Source organism: Ruditapes philippinarum, unplaced genomic scaffold, assembly GCF_026571515.1.
Source record: "Ruditapes philippinarum isolate M1 unplaced genomic scaffold, ASM2657151v2 ctg1145_1_1_1_1, whole genome shotgun sequence".
Classification (NCBI taxonomy): domain Eukaryota; kingdom Metazoa; phylum Mollusca; class Bivalvia; order Venerida; family Veneridae; genus Ruditapes; species Ruditapes philippinarum.
Window position 1 is genome coordinate 36,419 of NW_026865783.1, and position 22,126 is coordinate 58,544.

The following is a 22,126-nucleotide window of genomic DNA, read 5'->3' on the forward strand; positions in this document are numbered from 1 at the left end:
TGATTTTCATGAAATATTTTGTCTTCTGGAGACATGCAGCTTTACGGGTTATTTTCAGTTAAAACATAAATTATGATTATTGTAGCTTGAGTGTTAGAAACAGAGGTTTATTTGAATTACTTCAAAGTGCGTTTACACGAACTTACCAGTGCTTGTTTCAGGAGACTTGGTATTAACCACAGTAAGGCTAAACAACAAAACAACAACAACAAAATAAAACGTTTTATTAGATCAGGTATAAGTAAATAAGTTTTTAAAGCGGTCGCACGTGTCCAATGAAATGAGGTTAATTAGATAAATGTCTGTTACTGAATGTTGCGTGTCCACGCTTGAAACATCAGATATTTTCTATTGGGGAGCATAAAAATCGTATATGGTAGATCGAATTTGTCCTATTTCCGAAGCAATTGTATTCAACGCATGTTTATGCGTTATACGATACTTCATACGTTTCAGCATTGTCATTATTTGGCCGTTAGTCCATCTAACTTTACGTTTGGTGACAGGAACAAAGCCGGGGACCTGAGGTTAAATATGGATATTTGCATATTTAAATCGTTTCATCACCTCAATGAAATCGTATACGTTGGCACCTAGTATCAAGTTAAAGACATAATTGTTTTTATATCCCTAAAAGATGCCAACCTTAAAGTACAATTAGTTCGATACGATATAAATTATGAACGTGCTCTTTGTGTCCTTAATTTTAATTAATGGAATGGGTCATGTCCTTGCGGGAACCTTTTGAGTGGATTTTGATCGGCGGTTGTATTATTTATATACCGTTTATCATTTTAAGTATTAAAGTACACTTTATTTAATATACACTGTAACACCTTTTAAGTTCGTTTGAAACAGGCGGAGAAGCGAAAATGTACTTATAATTATCATTTTGAATGAACCCAGATAAGACCTAGTTTTTACTATTATCATAATTGTTGTTGTTGTTGTTGTTGTTGTTGTTGTTGTTGTTGTTGTTATTATTATTATTATTATTATTATTATTATTATTATTATTATTATTATTATTATTATTATTATTATTATTATTATTATTATTATTATTATTATTATTATCATTACTATCATCATCATTATTATCATTATTTTTATTATTATTATTCTTATTATTATTTTTATTATTATTATTATTATTATTGATGCGCATTTTTAATCCGTTGACGTACATGTATATATTTGAACGGCTAGATTTAAGAACGCGTTTGCTTACTTGTTATTCAAATAAATACGTATATGAATGAACATCATTATTTTGAGAAAATTCATTTAGTTTCATTCATTGTATTATCTAATTAATAAAGCATGACTAACGCTTTATTCTGGTCTATATATAACACGCAATATATGCGTGTTTCTTCCTACTATAAATTCCTTATATATACAAATACAAAAGTCTCGTCGTATTTGTTCTACATTTTCAAACATTTTGACATTAAGAAAAGCAATAGGATAAGTCACGCATATTTTAAAAGTGAAAAATAATTATATATGAATATATCTTTTGTTTGCGTTTAAATATCTTATTCATATAAGATATTCCTATTTAAACTCAGTTATTTCAGACATTTGAAATCTATTACAAGGCACCAGAAAAAACAACAACAGAAATATACTTAACGGAGAAACTATACTTGATTAGAAATGTTTAATTTCTGAGTCGGACGGTTATTTTGAAAACAGGAACTATGATCGCTTTATCATAAACACTGTTATTGTCGTAAAAATTTGGCCTTTTTCGTTTTTGTGGCTTATAAATTGCGGTAAGAGCATCACTACTATTAGGTACACCCGCAATAGAGAAAACAACAATATCTCCTTGCCGGAGTTTAGGTATATATTAACTAAAGATCAGCTTATTTTGATAATTATGTAATGCTTTGCAATTTATTTTCGTAAATATATCTATTTTTAAGAAGAAAAAAATATCTACGTTCGTCAATAAACTTCACCTTTTTTTAGATTATGTTGTTCTATTATTCAATCAGTCCAATGGCTTTTAAATAACATCTACCCACGTCACCGTTTCATAATCCAGTCACAAACTGTGACGTACCCAAACTTTTAAATTGTTTTGATCAATGGCCACCAATCGAGCGATTTAATTGGTTCATTGTTAAAATAAGTAAAATGTTTTTATTTTTGGTAACATGTTTAAACCCATCTGTTTCAACTGGCTGGCGCGTGGAATAAAAACATCTATATTTACCGATGAACGCTCAATCAACAGGACACCTTTAAAGAAGATGGGTGCAAGGAAAAGAGGAAAAAATTTAACTTGTGCGTGGATATTTGCCGTTATCATTTCAACATGTGAAAGTAAGAAAATTGTTCTTGCGGTTATAATCTTTTATATTAAATTGCTATTATAATTTATATTGCTATTATTGCTTTATATTATTTTATTCTTAATCAAATAATCGGTGTAAAGATTTTGCGTACTTATTGAAGAGAAAATATATATCAATTGCATATAATGAAGTAAGACAATACGTTCTTTATAAGTGATATTAAAGTAACATTATGCCCATCTAAAGGTATATAGTGAGTGAATAGGGGAGAGTCAAAATAAATTTTCATTTAGCTATACTTCTTTTTTATTAAATGATTTACTTAGCATAAAAAATAAATAACCCCCGAATCTAAACGAAATTTCTGTAAATATCATCTAGAATTTACCTGTAACGTTCAATTTATAAAAAAGTTGGCTCAGTCCTTTAATATTTTAGCCAGATTTTGAATTTATCATAAACATTTTCCAATATATACTGTTGACCAAACGCCATTTATACAGTCAATCTTTTGAAATATAAAGTCAATTCAGCTCAACTTGTAATTACATATAGCAAAAACATATTTTTTCCTATATTTATTTATTGTTTTTATGTTTCTTTCTCTCTTTTTTGTTGTTGTTTAAAAACCTTAGTATTATAGAAAATGTGTATTTTTATATATATTTCATTTCATCTAAACTTAAGGTAAACACAAACTGTATACAATAAGGATATTTAATTACATTGCGTTCTTTAGTATGAAGATTATTACTCCTTATTTAATAGCCCCTTTGTTATATACGCAAAATGTATATTTAAAACCCGTATTAAATTTTTTAAATAAAAAAAATACAATAGTTAAAAGATTATGCGAAAGAATCCTGTTAAACTGCAGACAATCCGATGATGCTCTAATATGTGCCGCGTCACGACAAAACCAAAATAATGGGTTTGCGACCAGCATGGATCTGGACCAGCCTGCGCATCCGCGCAGTCTGATCAAGATCCATGCTGTTCGCTTACAAACCCTATAGCAATTAGAGAAACTGTTAACGAACAGCATGGGTCCTGATCAGACTGCGTGGATGCGCAGGCTGGTCTGGAGCCATGCTGGTCGCAAACCCATTATGTTGGTTTTGTCGTGACGCGGCTCAATTATATTTAAGATGAATATAATTATCTTATAAATTTACTTGATAACTTTCTCGATGTTGACCAAACGCCATTTATACAGTCAATCTTTTGAAATATAAAGTCAATTCAGCTCAACTTGACTATGGAAATATGAGCATAATGTCACTGAAATAATTACATATAGCAAAACATATTTTTTCTTATATTTATTGATTGTTTTTATGTTTCTTTCTCTCTTTTTTGTTGTTGTTTAAAAACCTTAATATTATAGAAAATGTGTATTTTTTATATATATTTCATTTCATCTAAACTTAAGGTAACACAAACTGTATACAATAAGGATATTTAATTACATTGCGTTCTTTAGTATGAAGATTATTACTCCTTATTTAATAGCCCCTTTGTTATATACGCAAAATGTATATTTAAAACCCGTATTAAATTTTTTAAATAAAAAAAATACAATAGTTAAAAGATTATGCGAAAGAATCCTGTTAAACTGCAGACAATCCGATGATGCTCTAATATGTGCCGCGTCACGACAAAACCAAAATAATGGGTTTGCGATCAGCATGGATCTGGACCAGCCTGCGCATCCGCGCAGTCTGATCAGGATCCATGCTGTTCGCTTACAAACCCTATAGCAATTAGAGAAACTGTTAACGAACAGTCGCAAACCCATTATGTTGGTTTTGTCGTGACGCGGCTCAGTTATATTTAAGATGAATATAATTATCTTATAAATTTACTTGATAACTTTCTCGATTAGAAAATGGACGCAACAACTTTCTTTCTTTCTTTCTTTCTTTCTTTCTTTCTTTCTTTCTTTCTTTCTTTCTCTTTTTTTCCTTCTTTCTTTCTATTTCTTTCTTTCTTTCTTTTTTTCTTTCTTTTTTTCTTTCTTTCTTTCTTTCTTTCTTTCTTTCTTTCTTTCTTTCTTTCTTTCTTTCTTTCTTTCTTTCTTTCTTTCTTTTTTAGTTAATGACGTTATCCGATATTTGCGGAAAGTCTGTACTCTTGCATAAAGCCTCTACCATATGGTCTTGAAATATTTATTGTAAAGTCATGGCTAAAAATGGTTGAAAATCATTTTTTGTAATTTTCTTTAGCGTATAATTTATACATACAAAAGATGTAGATAAATATGCAAGTACCATGTTTTAGAACACCAAGACTTAAATTTTTTAAAACACATTTATAGAAATGAATAATTCATGATCCGTAATTGCCCGAAAAACATCTCACTGAACAAAGACCGTAACTTGCATCTATAATTTGTATTCTGAATATATTTTAGAACAATATGTGGAAATAATTTAGTATGATGAAATAGACGTTTGTTTTGCGCAAAAAAAAAATCCACGTTGAGTATTATATTGACTGCATATATAAAGCGCGACTTATTGGTATTTTTATTCTAACCTATAAATTAAGACGGTATAAACATAATTGTATAAGAAATTATGCCAAAGCAATGTAAGGTAAAGAAAAACATACGCAGCTAAAATGCAGCTTAACTGGCCTTTTTCACACGATTTGTATTGTTGGGGCAATCAACCACCGTATTTTGATAACATATGAAACGTTTTTTGTTTCTTAAATTTATAATACAATAAGAAATGCAATACCACAGGGAGTAAACAATCGTTTTGTTATTTTGTTTGTTTATCAGCTTAAATATTTACCAAAATCCGTTCCTAATTTTTAAATGATATGTTTTGACAAGTTTATTGAGTTCACGCGCAGGCATTATTCGGAATTCCTCGTCGATAACCGAAAATTAGTGAAAATAGTCGAAATGTTGCAACTGAAAAGCGATTTTGATTAAACAAAGTTGTATTTTTGAATACTACATATACATCATATAAAGTTAACGTTTTAACTTTTAATGATCCGTCGTTTCAGGATGAAATTGTGAATTTATGCAATTGGAAACCCTTTTTATGTTTGCACACTAGATCAAGTCCATTACTCTTGAAATGGCCCCTTAATGTTTAGATGGAAACTGTTTTTATTTTCATCACGTTTCATCACTTATTATGATATTAAAATATTATAAAATATGTTAAGTCAGAAAGTTAATTATGTATATATCAAATACATAATACATTGTAAAAATACATAACAAAAACACCCAGCCCATTGGCCCTATATAGATATATGTAAGTCACCTTATCATAGATATCACATACACACATAGAAACTGTGAACAAAATATACTAGTAGCAGTGCAAACGAAACATACATGTTTATAATACTGAACGTTTGTAATGTCGTTTTTCATTGGGTAATCGTGACGTTTATATAGTTTTATATACACGTCTGCTGTCGATTTATAAAGAAATATCGCTTTATTCATGATGCTAATTGCTGTATTATAAATTAGTTATAAATATTTCTGACATGTTATATGACCGTATTTAAACGGTTGTTTGCAAAATAATCTTAATGGCTCGGTTTATATTACAAACATCCGTTTATATAGTGCCATATAACCTGTCGAAAAAAATCTTTATAACTAATGATATACAATGTACGTAAAACTGTGAGTTTGCCGTTTTCCTTCGCTTTGCGTATGAATAATATTACAGACAGACAGACAGACAGACAGACAGACAGACAGACAGACAGACAGACAGACAGACAGACAGACAGACAGACAGACAGACAGACAACCAAACCTGTTACACCTTTTAACGTTTATATTCATAAGTTACTATCCTAAAGCTTTTTATAAACATTTTATCTAATTTTTGTATTTTGTTGCGTTAAACTCCGAGCCAGTAAACTTATTACTGTAGTTAACGGTAGAAATAATGTAAATTGATGTATCCAGATGTAAGACGGGCGCCAAAATGTACTTGTATGGGCACAGAAGCAAGTGAATAATTCGTAACACCTTTCCGATTTCCTCTGCAACAGTATACGGGAAGGGCCGATATTTTACGACTGCTCGCGACTACCACCGAAGTTTGACGGAGAGGGACGAACGTTTTTGAAACATTTTTTTTTACTATCGTTAAAAGTACACCTGTTCACCGACTACACCCGTGTCCAATTTTAATGCCAAGCTTTCTGTTTACGTCAAAAGTAATTACCAATGAAAATTGAAATCTATAAAATCAGCCGCCTATTGACTGTAACGCTTTTACTTATAAAAGAAAATAATCAAAATACAATAAAATCAAAATGCCTGTTGAATAAATAAAACAGGTTAACAAAAAATCCAATTTTATCCGCGTCGCGTCAATAAAATGTTGTTTTTTCGGATGATTAGAAATAAAGATATAAACTAACAAATGTCCAGGATCTTATCTTACGTCCTGTTTTCAACATTACATAAATTTAGAAAATTTAAACCTTTTATGATTTGATACCCGATTATATAAAGAGATATCGAGTTCGCTCGCTTTTGAAAATAATTTACCTTTCCGATTCAATATTGAAAACAAATATTGTCATATTGTCATTCTATTCCTCTATTTATATAAATTCATTGTATAATGATTTACGTAAACTTTTTTCTCGAATGTATGTATCTAATTCAAAAATTGATAATAAGTTGATAAGATCATATTTATCTTTCAATTACAGTTTATCCGGCCAAGTGATTTGCGAGAAAAGTTTATAAGGTCAAAACCAAATTTCAAATTGCTGAGAAAACAAAACTTTTGTTCGAGGCTTTCGTAGAAAAGCGTTGACTAATCGATGACGCGATTTGAAAATAGGAGTACATGTACTTTTAACCGTAAACCGGCTAAAGACTTATAGGTCTTCTCAATCAGGGCAACACCATTAATCAATTTTAGGTCATATTACTGTATTGATTTTCGCATAGGCTACATTATAAGAAATGGCCCATAAAGATATCTTAAAATTGAATATTCATATACTCATAGAAAAGTTATATGCATGACACATAAAAATGTTATATGGGGTTAACTAACCATATTTTTCGCATATCGTCATCATAGAGAATTACCTCCCTTTTCATAGAATTTTTTTGCTGATCACAGGACTGACACATACTTTTTTAAAATGCAAATATCCAAGTAAAAAGTTATCATAGAGACTTACGAACTAGTTTGTTTTCTTAAGATACCAATGTCGTGTTAGTTTCTTAAATAATTTTCATATTTGAAAACATCACATTTTCATCCAATCACTTGATGTCCCATTGAATCTTATGGTTTTCCTTGCACTTTTTTCAGCAAGTGCTGGCCGTGTTACAATGCGGTAATCTGACCTTTAGGGAAGTTTTAAACAAATGAATAATCTACTTACTAAATAGGAAACATTGCAGACCATGAGCAGACGCTCATCCCGGTCTGCACTGGTCGCATGGGTATATTATGCCATTACCAGATGTTAAAAATAAACTTAAATATGTGGTGAAAAAATATCATTATCGCTCAGAGGTGTATTATTTGATAAAAGTTCATTATTTTGGTTCCTTTGAACTTAAGCCACAATAACGTTCAAATGGAGGAAGCAAATAATGAAAATGTGTTATTTCATAAAAGTACGTACATAATTTCTTTGAACTTCAACTTGCAAATAAAGAGAGCAAATGGTTCGTGTGGTAGACAAGATTATGATAAGTTTATAAATAAACACATTTTTGTTCAATTTTCTCCTTAAATTTGCCTCTGTGCTGGCAATTTAGGACAATAAAGACGTTATCGTGTACTTTAATAGTACATGGTACATTGTTAAGTTTCGAACATAGCGCACTAATGACCTTACCTTGCTAGTACATCAAGAATCGATTGGTGCTCTGGACAGTTGCATGGTGAAAAACTTACATAAAGTATTGTTCTATTACAGTGTTCAATTAAAGTGCATTGGCCTACAATGGGCATAATTTCAAAAGTATTTCAAATACAATAAATTTAAAGAAATAGAAATATATCATTTGGTTATTCTTATAAAAAATGAACATAGAATGGGCGCCAAATGTTAAAGGTTGAGAAAAATGTGCGGCCTGACCGGGACTTTAAACCAGGACCTTTGGAATATCGTTTTATGCCTTTACCGATTGAACTGTTAGGCCGCTTTCACATTTTCCCTCCTAAATAGAGAATACTTTTGAACCGGGACAATATATAGAGTGTTAAGTGATTTAGTTTGAACATTTGTGTGCTGAATAATATTTATTTTTTCTTCTAGAGTATTTTAGTACCTGCTATTTTAAGAATATGTCGTATATAGAATCATATATTTAACACCTACCAACAACCAGTTATGATTCTTACGTGATCTGTAGTCTTGTATGATACTTTTAGAATTACAGAACTCACATAGTGGGCCAATAAACTTTAGCTTTTTATGGTGGGAATAATATCATGTCAGTTTGCTTGCTCACCCTCTTATATGTTAAGTATATATAACTAACGCGCGTTTAAAGTTAGGTGGTACTTGAACTTTTTAAGAAAAATGTAACATGCATGTATTGTGCAAGATAATTTAACGTAATTAAAACAGCCAATCAATGTTACGAAGTGATCGAATGAATGCTATTTGCAACTATATGGATATTACGTTTTGGGGTTACTTCGTGTTAATATTTTTTTGTTTTCCATATTTTTGTTTTGACATATTTATTTTCATATTTTTAGGTGCAAGCGTTTCTGAGGTACAGCCTCGTTATGGAAGTATGGGCGGAGAAACGAGACTAACTATATCGGGATCGGGTAGGTTGTGATTCGATTCATTAAGGCTGAGAAAACAAAAACATTCTTTAATCGAATACTTAGTAACTGTTAGCGCAAAATAAAGTGACAACACCATTCATGTGCGTGTAACAATCATATGGAATTTCGTCTGCTAAGAATAACGTTGTAATGTAATAATAAGTAATGTAATAAGTGCTTAAACACGCAAGGGAATACAATTGCCCCTGCTCGTGCCCTTGACCAGTACTTTAGTACTTTGATTATATATACATCTATTATATATTCCTATTTATATCAATACATATTTTAATATTGAGCTTTGTTCATGCACATCTTATGTAGCTAAAAACTAATTAAAGACTTCTTTATTTTTTTCTTTCATTTGTCCTCTACGTGCTTGTCAAGACTACTCCTTCGGGGCTAGAACGTATGTAAACTATGATGTTTATATTAATTAATGTTGGATCTTTAACATTTACACAAATCTAATGAAACCATTGATTTTTTCTTCCGGCAGGATTTTCGGCAGACCAGTTCAGTCAAAATGAGGATCCGGACACTGGGAACATGGTTTACCTCATTAGTGAGTCGGGCAGTGAATACAGTTGCCCGGTACATAATGATGGGACAACGGAAACACAAATCATGTGTTATACTCCAAAGTAAGTAAAATTGTTTTTCTCAAAATCAGAACTGTACGAGCACGTTTTCCAATGTTCTAGTATTTTCATATCATTTTTCCGCAAAATTGGATGAGCAAATAATTGTAGGCGCATACAGTGAAACTCTGTTAAAGTGAACCCGTCAGGACATATATATTGTTTACGCTTTATCCGAGGTCTGTCATAACCAATAAAAGAAATTTAATATTCAATATATAGCGATCATAACTATATAACAAACAGCTAATTGCATGCACTATGATTTGAATGCTATTTTTTTTTCTTTAAATAGCATCATAGTAAATTTATCGTCAATAGGACATTAGAACAAAAACTGATACAGATTTACAGTTGTATAAAACCTACATTTAATGTTTCAGTGGCATGCAGGAGGAGAATCATTATGTCAAAGTTGTTGTTGACGGGGCTCGAGTCCAAGACAGTAATCTGTGTAACGGAAACCCGACAGGGTCAAGCTGCACTTATAAGGTATATATTGTACTGTGATATTTTGTAAAACTATAAACATGTATTCAATTCATCACACACGTTGACAGTTCCTGTTTGTGGTAAATACTTTTACGATCTTTAAAAAACACTGATAAACCATTGAGTAAACTCACGACAATTGGGTAGCTCTACCCATTTATTTGATATTCACGGTAAAGATAGCATATATTCTGCACTGTTCAGTTCCGACTTGAAAGAACATTAAAAGGATCAAATTAACAAATCGATTCTTGTCGAAATATATAGTATCACTCTTGACTTTTCAATGTCAATAGACACGACTTTTCTGATTCGTCTCATCTATTAATATGTGACTACTTTGTAGAAGTATCGATTTTGGAAAAACATAACAATTTCAACATAAATTCTATATTTAATTCCAGCCTAGTCAACGATATACTCCAACTGTTACCTCACTTTCTGCCCAATCTGGAAGACCAGGTACGTTTAAATGTTACTATTTTTAGGTGTATTATGTTACTATTTTTAAGTATAATATGTTGAAATGTTACTATTTTAGGTGTACTATGATACTATTTTTAGGTGTAATATCTTGAAATGTTACTATTTTAGGTGTAACATATTGAAATGAAACTATATTTAGGTGTAATATGTTGAAATGTTACTATTTTTAGGATGTATGATTGAATTGATATACGTTGATATGGTACATTATTAAGGTTGGATGTGTTGAAATGTTACTATTTTTAGTTCTGACTGAAATGATATGTGTATTTAAATGTTACTATTTCTAGGTGGGATGATTGAAATGAGAGGAAAATTATTCACTGACCGCTACGGCAGCAACCTTGCTTCTGCTACTAATGGGCGGACAGAAAAGCTACTTAGGTAAATACTTCTTTAATAGAACGCAGAGTTTTGATAAAATTATGTGGCATTGTTGATCTATTGTTTATACATGATATTAATTGATTCTTTAAAATTTGAATGTTATTATGTTTATGTCACGCATATCTTAAAGGGACGTCACTGGGTTTTTCTAACATGACGGGGCTAGAGATATATTTCTGGTATTTGTGTACCATTTGTTGTAGGTTTGGACAAATAACTTGTATGAAAATTGCCAGATCATTCCTTCTACTCGTTTTTCCACGAAATCATTTTGTATTGTGCAGAATGACCTAAAATGTAAAGAGTTACAACTCTTCACTGAAAGCGTGATTTGTGCGATTCTTACCACGATTTCAGTAAAGAGTGCTAAGAATCGCACAAATCACGATTTTCTATTTAATTCTTATTGCATTATTTTGTATTTTGAATTTTACTTTTTACAGGGTATATGTTGGACCACAAGACTGTGACCTAAAGGACAATGATGACTTGTAAGTGAATAAAGTGAAAACAATATAAAAAGTGATTATCAAATGTGAATAGAATTATAAAAATAAATAAAATGATGATTAGAAATAAAATAGCAATAATGATTATAATGAAATAAAGTGTGTTCTTTAAAAAAACCAATTTATCATTTTAAGGCATGTTAAATTGAAAAGTAACAAAAGTTAAAATGTATTTTAATGCATTGAATTCACTTACAACATTTTTTTAGCTTAACATTGACTTTTATATTTCTCTTTTAATTTTATTTTATCTCACTTTTTTATCTTATGGCACACGAACTTTTCAGCTATGGTTTGCAAGTAGAAGAGGATAATGACAATGGAAATCTGAACTGTAAAGCTAAAGGTTCATCCGTTGGTAAGTTTGATTAATTTGCATTAAATGTCGTCAGAAAAAAAATAATTGCGTTTTATATAAAACTGATAGGGCAGATATCTGTATATCTGTTTTAAGTTAATTATATAGAGGATATTTGTTTGTTTTGCTTGTAAGATTGAAATATAATTTCACTGAGTGAACACCAGATGCAATATTTTCACGAGTGGCGTAGCCACGAGTGAAAATATAATAGCTGATGTTCACGAATGAAATATATTTCAATCTTATATGTAAAACAAATAAATTTTCTTTTTATTTTATGCTTTTTTAGTGATTTTAAGAATTTTTTTTACTGATTTTGCCGCGTAACGTCGCGCATTCTCCTGTTTGACGTCATCACATCATGACGTCACATCATCAATTTTGAAATATAGTTCTGTTAAATTTCTCTAACTTTGTTACATTTTTAACATGATGTATGGTGACATCGACTTTCTTTTCCTAAAGAAGCAAAATTTACGCATGACGGCATTTATTTCTGCCTGTTAATTCATTTAGTGATTTTTTTTCATCCGCATTCAGATATAGTTCGGCTACAGTGAAAATTATTTTTTATAAATTTCCCTAGTGGTTTATCAGAATATAATCATCTGATATATTACAATAAAACACTGGAAAGCATGAAATAAGAATAAGTAATATATTTCTTGAATATAATTTCATATTTTTCAGTTTTTGAAAATTTACAAGACCTTATTTTTACCAGGGTCTTTCACATAGATTCTATTTGAAAGACCGTGTTTTTACAGATATCATTTTTTATCTGTGAATAGTTCATTGTCATCAGTTCTGTTAAGAATGATTAATTGAGAAATCTTAATACGAGGAATAGATTTGAAATGCTGATATACAGATATGTATATGAAGAAATTATTTATAATCTTCATATAATTTCTCTTCAGGATTTTACAACGCAACTTATATTGTTGAGTCACCTTTCGGAAGGTATGTTCGCTTGCTTTCATTAATATTTGCAATAAAAAATAAATGAATTAATTAAATAAAACTTAATAAAAAATAAATTCCGATTTCACGAAGTTTTATCCTTTTTACAACACCTGATTTTTTTCAAATTTTCAAATTCATTGTCTTTTTATTAGAGAAAGGTATTTTCATTAAACAGGAGATTGTAAGCATTGTTAACTTGTCAATTAACTTAGATATTGTATAGATATTTTGAATACAAAATGTATGTCCAATGTAGAACATGACTATGCAATTGGCGTTTAAACAACAGTCAGTGGCCTCTTTCAACATGTTTTACTGTATTTCTAAATTAATCTATTACTTTTGACGATTTCAGGTCAGTTGCCGACGGTGAATTGTATCGTGTATCTTACAATGATGAGATTTATTTGTATCAAACATATACAGGTATTATTATATGATATAATAAGTATGGTGGCTAATTTGTTCCATCTTGCACATTCGCACCGTTACATGAAAAACTTTATACTATACGAGTAGAGAAATGTTCGTTGGCTTCAAATTCATGTCACTTTCATGAAACAAACCGAAACACATCGTATATTAAAACTAGTATAATAATAACAACAACATATAACTATATAAGAGTTTAAAATTAAAAAAATATATGTATAAAATGTATAAAATTAAGGCTTAAAGTAAAAAATGACCCGTTATTGTAGTTTCCATTTCGCAATTCAGTGGACTTCTAAAATAAAGGATATAGCTCTGCATTTAATATTTTTTGTTCATTTTTCATGTCGTTTTGTCCTTCAGACATTACCAATATCAGCCATTCAGTTGGAAGCGAGGCTGGAGGTCTGAGGCTAACTATTTATGGAAGTTATTTTGACGAGAAAGCGCCATATTCTAAAGCCAGAGCTTATGTAGGAGGTAAAATCCCATCTTTTTATACTACTTATGAACTAAAACCAAAGTTTAAAGAAATTTTCCTTCGGCTGACTAATACCTGATGTCATATTTTAAATTTGTTTCAATTGTTTGCTTCCGAGAGTTCAGAGAAAGGTTTTTCAGTTTCACTTTTTTGTACATAAAGTTTTTACGTGTAGAAAATTTGATTGAGGCATTATGGGCAAGCCATTAAGGTTAATCATGACAATCAACTGTTACATTATTACGATACTGATGTATAGTTACAGAGAGATCGTGGAACATAGATATTAATACAGAGTTTAATTAGATCTGCCAGGTCTAATGACATCGTCCACCCCGAGAAAAATATTCTTTCAGAAAACAATTATAGATCTATTTAGAACTATATTTATTAAGAAAACAGTTATATTTAGAAATATCAGATCTTACTGTCTGCAAGTTGAATTTAATAATGTTTTGTTGATAAGTGTTGTTTTTTTGCGATTTTAGATTTTAAACATGTAGGCAACGTATTGTTTCAGACACTGTTTGTGACGTCAAAAACGTCGTCACTGACGAATATGTAGAATGTATCGTGGCTGCAGACCCACAGTATACAGCCTCTAAATTTGAAGGCAACAGGGGTGTCAATTTCGAGTACTGGACATCAACATCGAAAGGAAAAAATGATCTGGACAGTATTTTGTCACTCAGTAGCTCCGATCCCGGCTACAATTCAACAACGCTCGATGACACGTATTTCTATGACAACAATGAAATGGACACGTACGCAAGCAGAATGACGTCATACTTTCGACCACCTCACAGTGGAGAATACGAATTCCAACTTCTTGCAGACGATGGAGCTAGGCTATATGTTGATGGGGTATAAAAAGCTATGATTTCATTATGACCGACTTAATTATTTGCCAGATGGGCTATCATATATGATCACGATACAATTTGATTGGTTAATTCACGTCTCGTCTTTTGTATGTCTAATACGTTGTTAAGGTCACTGTCTCGCTGACATTGAATCCTTGGCGCCTTATCGCGGTGAGTTCGAATCTTCCAAGTGGCTATGAATTATAATTATTGCCTGTGCGGAAGCTCTCAAACACCATGTGGCTGACAAAAAGTTTGGGGTCCTGCTCAGTGGCACTTAAGGGTTTCCTCTACCAGTAAAGAGGTAAATTTGTCAAATGGCGGTTTGACTAAAAACCCAAATGAAAAAGTAATAAGACATGTTAGAAATTCAAATCTCTTGTTTTATTACATTCAGAGCGTCTTTACTCAGTTGTTTGTTAATATTTTGAAAGAATAATTCTTACATTGCACAACTTTTATGCCTGTAGAACGAAGCTGTTACATCTACACGTTCCTGGAAGTCGTCTGCTCGAATGACGCTTAATGAAAACAGAAGGTATTTGACTTAATTCTTTAAACATGACATCTTCAATGGTACAGTAAACTGATTTTGGGAAACATTCTGGCAATTATTTCTAAGGAACATAAAAAATAGGGAAGCTCTATGATTAAAAAAAAGCAAAAGAAATACATGACCACATGGCATAATGTCAGATACAAAACGTACAATTTATAAAATATATGTTTATAATAAGTTTAGAAAAAGGTATTGCATTAGTAAAAGCAATGCTACTAGTGGAAAATGTTCTATTTAGACTAATAATTTTTTTCTCCTTTAAGGTGACAAATGAATAACATAAGAATTAAATGAATCGTGAGACAAACTTTTTTTTCATGTAAGACCGTGCACCATTGCCATTACATGATAGATGATGAAGATTTTTCTTATAAGAAATAATAAATAGTGTAACAAACTTTTGTTAGGAGATAACGCACCACAAAACATGACCCCTGTGCCCTTAGAGTTGGTTTAGTATGTTGAACTTTCTCTCAACCGGTTTCGAAAATCTTTTTTAAAGAAATGTATTTCACTTTTATTTTATTGTCAATAGATATTTACTGGAGGTTACTCACTATGAAAACAGCGGTAATTCATTTATACACTTGAGGGCCAAGTTCTTCGACACTGAATTCACAAGTTCCTGGACGGCAAAGGCCAAGCAAGAAACTCAAACTATCAAGATAACTTCAACTGTTAAATTTGATGAACAGGTAATCAATTTCAAAAGACCGACTTAAATAATTTTGTGTAATAATTTTGTTTTGTGTGGTTTTGAATATAAATAATTGCCACGTGTGTGTAGATATCATGTATAGCTAATTAAATATGTACTTTTTAGTGACAACGCTCAAAGTATTTGGAGATTTTATAACCCCTTATAAAAGTTATTCTGATCTACAGACTTTTTACCTTTAAAAGCAGATTGAAGAATAGACAACATTTAACCTTTTTTACATTATACATGTATAAGCACGGATTTATGTTATGTAATATAAATCCGTGGAGTAAAGAAATAGCCAAAGACCCTTGACAGACAAGATATAAAATATTACTTATTTATGAAAATAATACTGTTTTTTCCTGTTTAATCTATTGTAGTCTTTATTCAAAAATATTTAAAGACGCTCGACCTAGCCTTGTTCGCAAAAAAAATAATTGAAGGCTTAATGAGAAATAAACATACTAATAAACTATTCCTTTCCTTCGTTCAGAACACGTAAATAACGTGTAGATCATTTCTTACCGAAGGCTCCTTTAACAACAAAGAAGTTATCGAAAGTTAATTTTCTAATGTTTTTTTTTTACTTTCAGCAACTGGCATTTTCACGGTTCACTGGTCAAACCCACACCCAAGAAGTTCAGAAAGTTGAAATAACACAAGGAGATACTTTCAGACTAGGATTATTTGGAGTATTCACTGGTAATAAGAGATTTTCAGGAATTATCGGATTGGTCAGGTGTTTTCATTTGGTCTAGAATGATATGAAACAAATATTAAGCGAGCCCCTGGTCTCTCTCTATCCAATAACTTAATTTAACCAATCAATCCGTTTACTGTTCTGTTTTCATTTATAAATATTACCCATGTGTAATATTTGTATAAATAAAAACGTAATGGTTTTATAACATAGGAAAAAAGAACCGAATCTACTGTTGTTTTAGTTAAAACAGAAATATTTTCTATGATAACTGCCAATATAGTCCATTGTTTCGAAAATCTTTTTTGAATTAATCAATTAATCCTTGTGTCAACAAACCCATTTTGACTTTAAAATATTTTGACGAATTGTTAATATTCTATTTATAGAACCATTGATGACAACAATGGAAGACTCCATGATACAAACAGCTCTTGGATCTTTACCAATATGGGGAGCGGACGAGTCCATTCTTGTAGCAAGGAATCCATCAGACCCACCCTCGTATCAACTAACAATTCAGTCAAAGAGAGGTATACCCATTTCATAACACAATGAATTATGTTTAGTAATTGATACAGTAGCATGGATTTTTTCTCTTATAAAGATATTTTTTCTCTTACATACATACACGTTTCATTCGTCTATATCATAAAAGTATATGTGGAGAAATGTTTTATTACTAGCATTAAGACCGTGTAAAAGTATATTTAATATATTTGCATAGATTAGATCAATCCAAATATAATAATTGTATGTATTGAATTATTACTACAATATAGATATGAGTTATAGCCTATGATTAATTTCAAAATAATTTGGTAAAAATAACATAAAATTATCTTTGATTTATCTTTTAACAATCATCTTTAGTTGAAGTTTATCCAGTTTTAGTTTGCTTTACCTGATGTCTAACAGTACACAAATATGATGGTGATATTTATTCTCCTTTTTTTAATTTAAATTTAGAACATCTATTTTAGCCTCACTAACTTCCTACTTGAACCATACTCATAAACTTGATGCTATGTTGAGGATAAAATCATTAGCATCACATTATTCGTTTTTGACGCCAAAATCAAACAAGCGTACATTAATACTTATATCCTTATGTTTTATGCGTCATTCCATTATTTAAAGGAGCTGAGCTGAGCTTTAATCAGATTGGACGTCATAAATATCTTGATATATTAACAAATTGTTATTTTATTCTATAGGTGACTTTCCAAAGGTTGACGTGAGGCGAGTAGCCAACAGCTCTGGGGTAGTATCTTCTGTGACAGAGCAGACCAAAGGAAAACCAGATTTAGACATGGTCGCCCTATCATTTGACGACATTGTTTCGGAACCGTTCTCTGTAGATTCACTAGATGCTGGAACGGTAAGAAAACAACAATGCTTTAAATTCTATCATAATCATTTTACAAATGATAATTTTCTGTGTCATTATCATCGTCATCGTCATCGTCATCATCGTCATCATCATCATCAGCACCACCACTACCACCATAATCATCATCATCATCGCCTTCATCATAACTATCATTTTCATTATTATGTGCGCCTTAGTCATCATAATCATTGTCGACGTCATAACTATCAACATAACCATAATTATAAAACATAACTTTTATCACCAATAATTCAATAATAACTCACCCTTAATTCAATTACTGACATCATTGTCTTAATCTTTGCAGCTTAAAAGCGCAGTCGAGGGAATGTTTTCAGCCAAATGTCCAACCGTGTTCAGCAGTCCAAGTAAGGCGGCATATTATCAAAATTTTGAAAGTGGGAGTGCAGAATTCTGGGGTACAAGAGTTATGGACACTGAGCCATTCTGTGGGCGATATGTTCTCAAAAACCCGTTTCGTATTTACAGGCAGCCATCCGATGAAGATGTTGGAATAATGCTGTCAATGTTTGGAACGGTAAAAATATCTTCTTTTTTTCTTTCTTTATTTATTTATATGAAAAAGATTTATTTTAGCTAGATTGTTAAGAAAACCTGTAGTTAGTTTGAACCATTCCCATCATCTTTTTCTGGATATATCCAGTACCGGTGACATATATTGTGTAGAAGCAATGTATAAACAGGATTATATTGAATCTTGAATTTTAATTCAATGTGCTTCTATCTTAGATAAGATCGCAAATTAACATGCATATCCATGCTGTCAAAAAACACACACACACACAAAAAACAACAACAAAAAAAAAAACAACATGGCATTCATAAGTAAGCATTAGTTTACAACTAACATTTTTGTTTTCTTCTTTACCTTAACCTCCAAAAGAAATGTTATTTGAAGTAAGGCACATATACAAATAATAAAAGCAGGTCAGCAGCGAATAAAACAATGATCAAACCTTGTTTTCAGGTCTGCTTTGCGTACAAAGGGTTTTTGGCGAACATCATCGGTGTTAAATATTCCTACAGAGATAGTTCTGACCAAGAAGTCAAAGATAAAAGGTTGCAGTTCGCGTACGAATTCCAGACAGATTCAGCAACAGTGTATGTCATTTTTTTAAACATGCATATAATCTTGTGAAGTATAAGCTGGAAACAATGGCTAATTTTGAAGGTGACAATAACATCAAAAACACATCATTTGCAGTTTGATATGCAACATTACTTTTTATATATTTTGTTATTTTTCTTTCTTCTTCAAAAGACGCAGTTATCTCTACATGTATGTTTTGTTATTTTTTTCAAGAAACATGTAAGGTTCTTCAGATAAAATATACAGTACACTGTAAATTAAAATTTAATTGAATAAAGATAATATTGAATAAGACATAGAGGATATTTGTTTGTTTTGCATGTAAGATTGAAATATAATTTCACTGAGTGAACACCAGATGCAATATTTTCACGAGTGGCGTAGCCACGAGTGAAAATATAATAGCTGGTGTTCACGAATGAAATATATTTCAATCTTATATGTAAAACAAATAAATTTTCTTTTTATTTCATGCTTTTTAAGTGATTTTAAGTATTTTTTTACTGATTTTGCCGCGTAACGTCGCGCATTCTCCTTTGTGACGTCATCACATCATGACGTCACATCATTAATTTTGAAATATAGTTCTGATAAATTTTGTCTAATTGTGTAACATTTTAACATGATGTATGGTGACATCGACTTTCTTTTCCTAAAGAAGCAAAATTTACGCATGGCAGCATTTATTTCTGCCTGTTATTCCATTTCGTTATGATTTTCTTTTCATCCGCATCCAGATATAGTCCGGCTACAGTGAAAATTATATTTTATAAATTTCACTAGTGGTTTATCAGAATATAATCATCTGATATATTACAATAAAACACTGGAAAGCATGAAATAAAAGAATATAATTATAACATTAACCGAAAGCAGTTTGAATTTTTTAGGAACAAATATCACCTTTCTGCATTAACAAAGGAAGATTTTTTTCTTTTCTATACTATAGATCAAATAGGTGGTACTATACTTGCGTTGACGTTTATGACAAAGTTTATGACGAAAGGCCAAGTGACACTGAACATCGTCTTTTGGAGGCATGGGTGTACCGAGCTAATAGCGGTGTGGATGCTTATGTTGACTCTCTTTTCATTGGACGTGACACAACAACTGATGATCCAGGTAAACTAGACCAAATTATTTTACTTATACTGGATATGATGTTGTATGTTTTGGGATTTATCATGAAAAAGCCCGCAAAAAGTTTGACATTGTCAGAGAAATTCAGTCTTTTTGGCTCCCAAAATGGATCAAAATGATTCAATAGAAAATGATTTTATGTTGTCGTACACGTATCAGCAGCGATTACATGTCTTTTAAAGATTTAACCAATGAATAGCATATGTTTAAAAGTTATATTTTGAAAAATGCTTATATGTGTTTTACAGACATTTGTAAACACTTTTCTATAAATAACAACATGTACATGTATGTAAAGTTTTTAGTTATCTCTTGCAAATGTTAATACATATATCTATACAAAACACTTATAAATGTCACAATATCATTATTAAATGTTTTGATTTGCTTTATATTTTAGAGGTTCATTTACGAAGATTGAAACCAGCGTTGCCAAGGAACAAAGTGGTAGACAGGAACAATTTTGTTGACAGAGTATCAGTTGACACAGTGTCTGCTGACACATATAAAGTAACGATTGTACCAATTGATTGTGCCTTCAACTTCCCGCTCTTTGAACTTGCAAATGGAGGAGTAAGTGTGAAACATTATTATTGTCAATAAAACAACATAAGAACAATGCTTTAAAAAATAAAACCTAACTGACTTGCCAAGTTGGTTTATATTTAGTTATAAAGTTATATAATTGTTTGGTTAAATTATTTTTTGTCATTCCATTGTTGCGGCTGCTGTGTATAAACATATTTGCATACGCAACAATTTGTTATTTTTGTAATTGAAAATTCAATGATATATATGATATAGTTTTAATCGTTAAAGACAGTTGTCATCCTGTACTTAATGTAAAATCAAACAACATCTGCTATTTAAGTTAATTGAGAAAGATATATTTGAAGAGGGTCTTCTATATCTTCATTATTAACACTGCATTAAAAACAATTGTCATTTATACACAGACTGTAAAAAGGTTTTAAACCATGTTCTTGAATTTATAACATCCCGGTACATTTTGTCTTGATTTTCTTATTAATTTCATAATTTAGATTTTATTTCTTAGTCATGCATTTTGCTTTATTATCTAATAACTTAAAAGTACAATTTGTCTAAATAAGTAATATGTAAAATACTCGTATATATTTTCTTTATAAGTACATCAAGTAAGTACATCATATTGCTTTGTTTACATGTATTTATTGTTTCAATTACTAACTTTTAACTATTATAAACCTTACATATACAGTCATACCATACTTTGAATTAAAGGAGCTACACTGACGTTTAAAAAAGTTTGAAATTCTTGCATTATAATATTAAGTTATGCACTTGACTGCGAAAGATAATGAAGAAATATACTCAAGAGCTAATTGAAAATGATATTGCACGATTTTTCGCCCGTTTTGAGTGAAAAGCGCGGCAACTCTTCTCTTTTTTTTGGTCAATCGGCACAATGAAATTAAATTATTGTTGGATAACGGAGTCAGGGAATGATCCAACAATTTGCACACACGTTATTAGTCTAGACCTACTTCATATGATACATAATTCTCGAAAAATAAGTAGTCCCTTCATCATGTTCATGTCACAAAGTCCTTTTACATTAGCATAAGAACGGCATTACTAATATTACATATTGCATTTTATTATTTTTTTATCATTCCTGAACCGTTTATTATTTTATACACTGGTATTTTCATCTCATTATGTCATTTAGTAATCGTAATCGCATGTTTTTCATATCAGCCATTAAACTTCATTGGATCATCCACTTCATCACCATCAAATAT

General features: G+C 30.8%; 1 protein-coding gene across 1 annotated transcript in view; it reads left to right on the plus strand.

Annotated features, from left to right (window-relative positions):
• Window positions 1–2,193: 2,193 nt before the first annotated feature.
• Window positions 2,194–22,126, plus strand: part of LOC132730314 (fibrocystin-L-like) — a 45,918-nt gene continuing 25,985 nt past the window's right edge. The window contains exons 1-21 of the mRNA XM_060716200.1: window positions 2,194–2,337; window positions 9,044–9,118; window positions 9,618–9,762; window positions 10,143–10,251; window positions 10,656–10,713; window positions 11,028–11,121; window positions 11,568–11,615; window positions 11,921–11,991; window positions 12,915–12,957; window positions 13,316–13,386; window positions 13,756–13,872; window positions 14,394–14,737; window positions 15,207–15,274; window positions 15,831–15,990; window positions 16,592–16,700; window positions 17,088–17,231; window positions 17,916–18,079; window positions 18,399–18,629; window positions 19,080–19,213; window positions 20,152–20,324; window positions 20,743–20,915. Of these exons, the coding sequence (XP_060572183.1) occupies window positions 2,265–2,337; window positions 9,044–9,118; window positions 9,618–9,762; window positions 10,143–10,251; window positions 10,656–10,713; window positions 11,028–11,121; window positions 11,568–11,615; window positions 11,921–11,991; window positions 12,915–12,957; window positions 13,316–13,386; window positions 13,756–13,872; window positions 14,394–14,737; window positions 15,207–15,274; window positions 15,831–15,990; window positions 16,592–16,700; window positions 17,088–17,231; window positions 17,916–18,079; window positions 18,399–18,629; window positions 19,080–19,213; window positions 20,152–20,324; window positions 20,743–20,915 (2,604 nt within the window). The 5' untranslated portion in view covers window positions 2,194–2,264. The remainder of the gene's footprint in view (window positions 2,338–9,043; window positions 9,119–9,617; window positions 9,763–10,142; window positions 10,252–10,655; window positions 10,714–11,027; window positions 11,122–11,567; window positions 11,616–11,920; window positions 11,992–12,914; window positions 12,958–13,315; window positions 13,387–13,755; window positions 13,873–14,393; window positions 14,738–15,206; window positions 15,275–15,830; window positions 15,991–16,591; window positions 16,701–17,087; window positions 17,232–17,915; window positions 18,080–18,398; window positions 18,630–19,079; window positions 19,214–20,151; window positions 20,325–20,742; window positions 20,916–22,126) is intronic.